The sequence below is a fragment of the Aythya marila genome, assembly GCF_965140915.1.
Source record: "Aythya marila genome assembly, chromosome: 3".
NCBI classification, from domain to species: Eukaryota; Metazoa; Chordata; class Aves; order Anseriformes; family Anatidae; genus Aythya; species Aythya marila.
In genome coordinates, this window is record NC_139044.1 from 113,428,417 (window position 1) to 113,436,448 (window position 8,032).

The 8,032-nt window shown below is 40.7% G+C and overlaps 1 protein-coding gene across 1 annotated transcript; it reads right to left on the reverse strand.

The window, feature by feature from the left end:
* Positions 1–1,425: 1,425 nt before the first annotated feature.
* LOC309875882 (centromere protein Q-like) lies at positions 1,426–8,025 on the reverse strand. Its single transcript, XM_082755657.1, has 9 exons — positions 7,921–8,025; positions 7,491–7,619; positions 6,136–6,193; positions 5,341–5,455; positions 4,888–4,956; positions 3,246–3,375; positions 2,736–2,855; positions 2,474–2,551; positions 1,426–2,029 (listed from the first exon to the last, which is right to left on the reverse strand). The coding sequence occupies exons 2-9, from the start codon at positions 7,614–7,616 to the stop codon at positions 1,901–1,903; spliced, it is 825 nt and encodes a 274-aa protein (XP_082611783.1). The 5' UTR covers positions 7,617–7,619; positions 7,921–8,025; the 3' UTR covers positions 1,426–1,900.
* Positions 8,026–8,032: the final 7 nt, after the last annotated feature.

Consider the following 8,032-nt stretch of genomic DNA (forward strand, 5'->3'; position numbering starts at 1 on the left):
AAAAGTTTAGACATTTCCATGACAGCCCTCCTGAATCAGGGACACGAGGAGAAACACGCATGCTAAAATGTGTAGTATCTTACACACAGTTTGCAATAAAACACCATGCAAACACATCTAACCATATCGTTAAACCAATCCCAACTCCACAAATCACCTTCCCACATTTTCACGCACAGCAGAGCTCCTGGCACAGGTCTTCAGCTGGCTCCAGTCCTCCGTTTGTGTCTCTCCGAGACCTTGCTCTGCCCCAGAGTTGAAGCTTTCACAAAACAACACTTTCGGTGTTTTGTCATGATACCATTTTGTTGCTCCTTGCACATCCTACTAAAGGGATCACAGCCCAGAGTGGTCAGCCCTCCACTCTCACACAGGTTCACAGCTACATGCCCACTCATCAGTGGGGGAACTGTTCTATGACAAGGGTCATCAATCCAAGCCAGGAACTAAACTGATCATTCTGCAACTCTGCCCAGGGGTATCTGCCATCAATTATTTGAGCTAAGCCTCCTAAAAATCAGATTTTATGCTCCTGTTTAACTTAGACCTATTTATGTATGCACAACAGCCCCAAGGTAGCAACATCCATTGTCAGTCAGCCGTAAATCACCCAGTGCCAAGCAAATAATAATAATTTTAAAAGTGTTCACAGAGTTATAGCAACGTGGCTTATGAAGTGCAAAATTCTCATAATAAATTGCTCACAAGTAGATAACCTTACTGTAAGGAGGGGCACATCTTCATTTCACAAAAATTAAGATAGCTGGCATACGGAAAAAAAAAAAATCATTAGCCCCTAATCTGAATTAAATTAGTTGGAGGTAGTGGTTATGTCTGTAAATCCTCGCCTAGTAGAGTGATCCAAAATTTAAAAAGCAGATTAGGTATTGAAAAATATTTATCTTGTGATTAAGTATAAAGCAAGCAAGTACTTAGTCTGGTATTCCTTCTACACAGAACAACTAGAGAGGCTTTTAATCTCTCATAGGAGAATGGAGATAATTACCACGTTTCATTAAGAGTATCAGGTCAGTTGCTTGTAAGCAGAAGAACCAAGAGTTTATGTGGCGAGTCAGTGGAAAGAGCACTGCTGGCAATCCAGCTGACAAGCCAGCAAGAGAAAGCACTGCATAACTGCATTGTGTAATGGAGAAACTCTACCTTGGAAAAATACAGGACATGAAAGTGCACAGGGAAAAGATCTTTGACTTCATTTTCTTTCTCTAAAGCTGCAGAATATCTGGCAACTAATGAAATATGAGACAAGTTCTCAACTTGGAGATTAGAACTTGGCTCTGTAATGTTCTTATCCACTTTCCCCAATGACCTGGATAAACAACATTTGAATGTCTTTTGAGAAGCAGTGAATACAAAAATATAGAAATAAATCTCCTGCATTTCTTTTTTTTTTAAAATTATTATTTATTAAAAAGATGTGAAAGTTGAAAAAGAGATTTGCAACTGAGCACTAAACACTTTTATTATATGCTTCAGATTTAAAGAGGATTTAACTACAAAATGAATGTTAGTTTAACAGGTTCTGCTTTCACCAATTTACAGATGCAATATAAAAGTCAAACTATAATGGGTTACCTTACTACATAAAAATACACAGATAAAACTCAAGTTCCACCTCCCTCCGTTCTCCTAAGGCAGTATATATCAATATTAGAAGCCATCACAGGTCAGAAAGATAAATACGTTTCTTGACCAATATTGATTATTGATCACTTATATCATTAGAATCCCAGAATGTAGATACAGATTTATGTTCAGCGGTCAAAACAGTAAAGCCATTAGGAACAAAGTGCCATTTCTGTGATCAGCATCCCACTGCTCTACTGAGTACACCGGCATACATCATTTTGCTTCAAAAGGAGACACCATAGATTTTGGTCTCTTAAAGGAAGTCCACCTTCTCATGTATCTTTTCAATGAGGGTTAACATGTTCTTCATATCAGCTGACTGATGAATAGTATTCATATCCTTTAGAAGGCCCTTCTGATTTGTTATCTTCAAAATTTCTTCCTAAAAGGAAAGAAATAAAAGACAACATAAATTAAAAAAATGATTATATTGAGTCCAACAGGAGTTTCACTTCATCAGACATTCATGCAGACTAACTGTATTTCGATTCAGTTAAAAATAAAATATTTAAAGGCACAGAAGGAACTCTGTTTCATTCTATCAGAGTTACAGAGATATAATTCAGAAATGATTATGTACTCTCTGGGACCATAGGGCTCATAAGAAAAGACAAGTGTTTCTTTAAGTGGCATGTTTTCTAGGGTTTTGTTCTGTTTTTAAAACACAAGCTCATTATATAGCCCTGAATGAAGAGAGGGAAAAAAAAAAAAAAGGAAAAACTTTCAGATAAATTGCCCTCTCTGACACTGTTTAAGTAATAAAAGGACTTTCTGTTGTCTTCCTTATCATCATCAAGCTGCCTCTGAAAACACATTCCATGCTCACCTGCAAAGTGGGTGCCTGTAAACTGCGCTTGGGGAGTTCTGGAAGGCGGAGTGCCCCAGTGCCACCTTCCTGGAACACCTAGAAAGAAAAAATAAATAAAGCTGAACTTTCAGTTTGCAACTGAAGTTGAAAAAATGAAAAGACATTCTCAAAGGCAGATGAGTCCTTCTTTATACAACACTCTCTGCAGAAACAGCTCATGTGTACTAGCTCTTGAAGCACCTTCTCCTTCGAGGAATGCAGCAAGACCTAGTGCCAATACCTTCTGGGCCTTTTTTTCATCTTCCTCTAACTGTCTCTTGAGCGTCTGGATTTTGTTCTGCAGTCTATTTATAGTTCCTTCAATGTGTTCTGCTGATCGCTCGGCTTCAGTTATTTCTTCCTAAGATAAAATATAAACAAATACAGAACAAAACCTGCTTTAGAAATCATGAGTCTTTTGTGTGCCTACACAAACAGTCCTGAAGAATGGAAAAAAAACATAACAAGAAATACACAAAATTAACTTAAAGAATTAACATCGGTTCCATCTCCTGATAGTACTTTAGGACGCATTGAGAGCTTAGTGTCTCTTCTCCACAGCATCAGCCAAGTCACTGAAAAAAAGAAAAAAAAAATACTCTGCTCTGTAGCTAAAGTGGATGATGGTAAACACTGGACTACTCTTCCACAAAAGTACAGGCATAGCCAGCAGTCCTTCTAATAAAAAGTTACAATGCACTGAGGAGCAGCATCACAACACCTATTTTCTTCCTTTCCATGTCTTTCATACCTGCAGTTGTATCAAAGTCTCTTCATTTGCCTCAAGCATTTGTTTCTCTGCCAGCTGAAGGCTCAGGATATTCTTCAGCTCACCCAGCTTCCCTGGGGGCACCTTTAAGGTCTTGAAAAGTCTCAGCATCCTTTATAAAAGACAAAGCAAGCATGACTTGTTTGCAGTTCTTCAGGAAAAAAAAAAAAAAAAAAACTAATGAATTATCTGGGGAGAAACTAAACTCAGTTTAACCAATTGTTGTCAGTGAGGTAAAAGTATCAAGACAGGAAGAAAAGCTGTCCCAGTTTCTTTTCCAATATGGAATTCCAAAATTCACTAATTGAAGGTTAGCAAACATGATGCCTGTCTACAAAAAGCGCAAGAAGGAGGATCCAGGGAATTACGGGCCTGTCAGTTGTTTACTGTAGGAAACAATGTCAAATACTTTGCTAAAGTCCAAGTATCTTCTTGTTATATACATCAAACTGTCAGAGTCTACACACATTTGATATGGAGGTGCAGGAGGAGTTCGGCAACTCAGAAATCAGACTGGACACATCACAAATGAAGCATAAAAAAAGAAAACAAGTTACAAAAAACTAGCTGCTTGTGTTCACATCTTGATATACTGGAAGACCAAAGAAAGCAGCATACAGGTTTAGGCCCACTGTTGATAAGGGTATGGTATACCAACCCATACGGACACCAAAATTCTCAGCCACAAACAATCGTTCCCTTAGTGACATAAAAAGACTCCAAGCTATGGCCTACATTTTTTTTTCCCTTTGACTTCTCTTTGAATTAACTTTAACAATCACAAAATGAATTAGAATTTCACAGAATCACAGAATCACAGAATTTCTAGGTTGGAAGAGACCTCAAGGTCATCGAGTCCAACCTCTACCTAACGCTAACAATCCCCACTAAACCATATCCCTAAGCTCTACGTCTAAACATCTTTTAAAGACTTCCAGGGATGGTGACTCCACCACTTCTCTGGGCAGCCTGTTCCAGTGTCCAACAACCCTTTCAGTAAAGAAGTTCTTCCTAACATCTAACCTAAAACTCCCCTGGCGCAACTTTAGCCCATTCCCCCTCGTCCTGTCACCAGGCACATGGGAGAACAGGCCAACCCCCACCACGCTACAGCCTCCTTTAAGGTATCTCTAGAGAGCGGTAAGGTCACCCCTGAGCCTCCTTTTCTCCAGGCTGAACAAGCCCAGCTCCCTCAGCCGCTCCTCATAGGACTTGTTCTCCAGGCACCTCACCAGCTTCGTCGCCCTTCTCTGGACCCGCTCAAGCACCTCCATGTTAAGAAAATTTAGCTCACTGCTCCTGCCTCTATCATAAAACGATGATAACAAAATAGCTGCCAACAAACGTAAACCCTACTAAGTAAGTATAAAGCTTATTAAAGGAGCTGTTAAGAATCTTAATCCTCCTTAGTCCTGCTACTTCTGTAGAAGTAGCTAAAATGGGTCTGGATACTTTCAACAACACTTGCTTGTCCACTGTCAAAATATCTCCCTCTTTGACTTTGCATCCAATTTCCCTTCCAAGTTTTCCTAAGTGTGATGCTCCCAGGAGCAATCCTCCAACTATGGCACAGAACAACTGGGTAAACCAAATTCCCTTTTCTCTCCAAATTATGATTTCTTACCTCTCTTTCAACAAGTTCAGGTGTTTCTGAACATCTCCTTTTTTCCCACTTTGTTGGCACAAAATAGATCTAGAAAGAAAATAAAGGCAAAGTTTTTTTTTTTTAAATCAGAAAACCCGCAAGCACAGAAGACATCAAGTCAAGTAAACATAGTCAGAACTTCTCTAGCTGAAAGTTTCCAGTTTCACACAAAGTTATATCACACATTCTTCAAAAGAAAAGGACTTGTGGGTACTGGTCAACAGCCAGCTGAACATGAGCCAGCAACGTGCCCAGAATGACATCCTGACCTGCATCAGAAACAGTGCAGGAAGCAATTGCTCCTCTATGTTCAGCACTGGTGAGACTGTGCCTCGAGCACTGAGTCAGCTTTTCTGACTTGGGCAATGTCATGATTTTTACTTTATTTCCTGGGGAATAAAGAACAGAAGCACCAGGATATTTGGCACTTACAGTATTCCTGAGTCCATTACACTTTCCAGAAACTTCCTGCTGCTCTCTGAGAGAGTCTGCCAAGATTCTGTTTTAGCACTGGTTAGCTTCACTTTTTTTGAATGGCCTCTTTCACCTGAGAACACAAAGAAAGGAAAAGATACAATTTGTTGAAGCAGCTTTGTTACAACTCAGTCATGCAGTAGTCGAAGATGCAGTGGTTCATATTTTTCCCATCTCACAAAAACATCAGATCAAATCCATCCATATTAGGTGGTGTTTTTATTTGCAAGTGACAATTTCTTTAAAAAGCACAAAATATAAAAGGTTCTTTTCTACAGCAGCTTCCATTATAACCAGATACTTTTCCAAAACTGCTGGAGATACAAACAAGACAAGGCCCCTGCTGTGTTGATTCTCTCACTTGTGTAAATTCACGTTTTATTTTTTTAATTTCATTCTGGCTTTCCTCACTTCTGCATTTGATGCAATATAAGTCTGTCTGGTCTGTTAACCTTCTGTCTTCAGACCAAGACACATGAGGTAGAAGTTAAAACATCCCAAGTGTTATAGTGGAACTTCACGTGAGAAGAACAGGATTTATACTTTTGTTTGTATGATTAATACCTGCATATACAACGTATAACATGAATGCATACTAAGACCGTACTACAAATACGAACTGTTACTGTTCAGAAAGAAAACCCTGAAACTCATTTCAGTGATGTATCTTAGACATCTACAGTTTCAATATATCAGGTACTGATAGCACTGTTATTTGTGAGAGATAAAAATAAGGAAAGAACAGAATCTTACCTGCAGGAGAATAACCTTCATCTTCGTTATTTTTCCTTTTGACTGTCTGAGTGTCTCCCTGAAAAGAAAGATTTACTACAAATGTTGCAATTTTGAGACATTCTCTGCTGTGCAACCATTTATTTACTAGCATTAACCCACCATAAAAAGCACGTGAAAGCACTTCAATGCTTGACATTCAGCTGCTACTATTGACTACAGAAAAGGCTTTCTGAACTGTGACACTGTAATTCATCTCAAGCAGGTTAAGGAAAGTGATTCCTTCTTCTTAGTTTCTCCCATTCCAAGAATAGGCCATGAAATAAAAAATACACAAGATGTTTGCCTAGCGAGCACTGAGCTCACACTGCTCATATGGTAAGCTGTTAAGCAAACTCTTTCCAACAGTAAGCAGCCCAGGCCAATCCTGAGATATGGAGAGAATAGTTTCCAGGACTGAAAAAATGTCACCCAAGCCAAAGGAACTTAGATTTCATCACTCTGTTCAAATAGAGGCTATGCAGGTCTTCAAAACTACAGCCATCTTGTCTTCTTGTTAGCCATCAGGTAACACTTCCCTCTGTTGACCAAACACATGGTAGCACACACCTGCTCCCTGGTTTCCACAGTTCCTAGTTATGGCAGGGGGGCTGTATTATGGTTTTGGCTGGGACAGTGTTAGTTTTCTTCCCAGCAGCTTATATAGCACCATATTTTAAATTTGTGACCGAGACATTGCGGATAACACTGGGTTTTAGCTGTTCTTGAAGACTGGTTACACAGCACCAATGCTTTTTCTTCTTCTCACACTGCCCTGCCAGCAAGGCTGGGGGTACGCAAGAGGCTGGGAGGGGACACAGCCAGGACAGATGACTCCAGCTGACCAAACAGGTAATCCATACCACATGACATCGTGCTCAGCAATAATAGCTGGGGGAAATAAGATGGGGTGTTTGAGGGTATGGCATTTGTCTTACCAAGAAACTCTTATGCATGATGGAGCTGTCCTGGAAACAGCTCAACATCTGCTGGCCAATGGGAAGCTGTGAGTGAATTCCTTATTTTCCTTTGGGTGTTTAGCTTTTGATTTACCTTTTACCCTATATTTATCTCAACTCACAAGTTTTCCTGTTTTCACCTTTATATCATCCCCATCCCACTGTGGGGGAATGAGCAAGCAGCTGTGTGTGGCTGAGCTGCCTACCAAGGTTAAACCACAACGGTCTCAAAGGAACTGTCCACGCTGGACATTTCCTCAAGAGGACTGCCTTTAATGAAAGGTATGAAATATACAAAATCCAGCAGAAAAATGGGTAAATGTTCATCTTTCTTTCATGGGTTATTTTTTAACTTATTTGGCCCAGAAGAATGATTACCTTTCTTTTTTGAGCTCGTTTTCTTTTTTCTCCACCCGTTCCCTTTTTTTTGCTGGTAGGTTTTCTTGCTGTTCCCTCATTAGCAATCTCCCCCCTTTTACTGGAAGATGCAGGGTGATGTTTCATTGTCTGTAAACCAAACAGCAAAGGAGGAAACAAAGAATCCAGCAATTATAATCCATCCGATACAAAGTGCACGTTAACAAGCACAAGGAAAGAAATGCCAGGATACATGTATACAGGATGCATGTAGCGCACTACAACTCCCAGCATGCAACGCGGCGAGCCCCAACACCGCAACAGGCGCTCCGGCCGAAAAGCCTGCTGGGAGTTGTAGTCCTTACAACCAACACGGCCTTCCCCCAACCCCCTGCTCCTAGCGGCCAACACAGCGGCAGCCCCCACAACAACTCCCCGCGCACAGACTCACCCCGCCGCTGTCGCCTCCTCACGGCTCCCACCGGCTCCGCGTCCCAGCGACGAGCCGTTACCGACCCGTTTTACCCGCGCAACCGAGGGCATGCGCATAGCGAAGAGGGGAG

Excerpts from the sequence above, each read along its gene's own strand:
- LOC309875882 (XM_082755657.1), bottom strand. The coding sequence starts at position 7,616 with ATGAAACATCACCCTGCATCTTCCAGTAAAAGGGGGGAGATTGCTAAT. Across the intron at positions 5,456-6,135 it reads TGAAGGTTATTCTCCTGCAG|GTGAAAGAGGCCATTCAAAA; the intron begins GTAAGATTCTGT and ends TTGTGTTCTCAG. Across the intron at positions 4,957-5,340 it reads GTAATGGACTCAGGAATACT|ATCTATTTTGTGCCAACAAA; the intron begins GTAAGTGCCAAA and ends TTTTCTTTCTAG.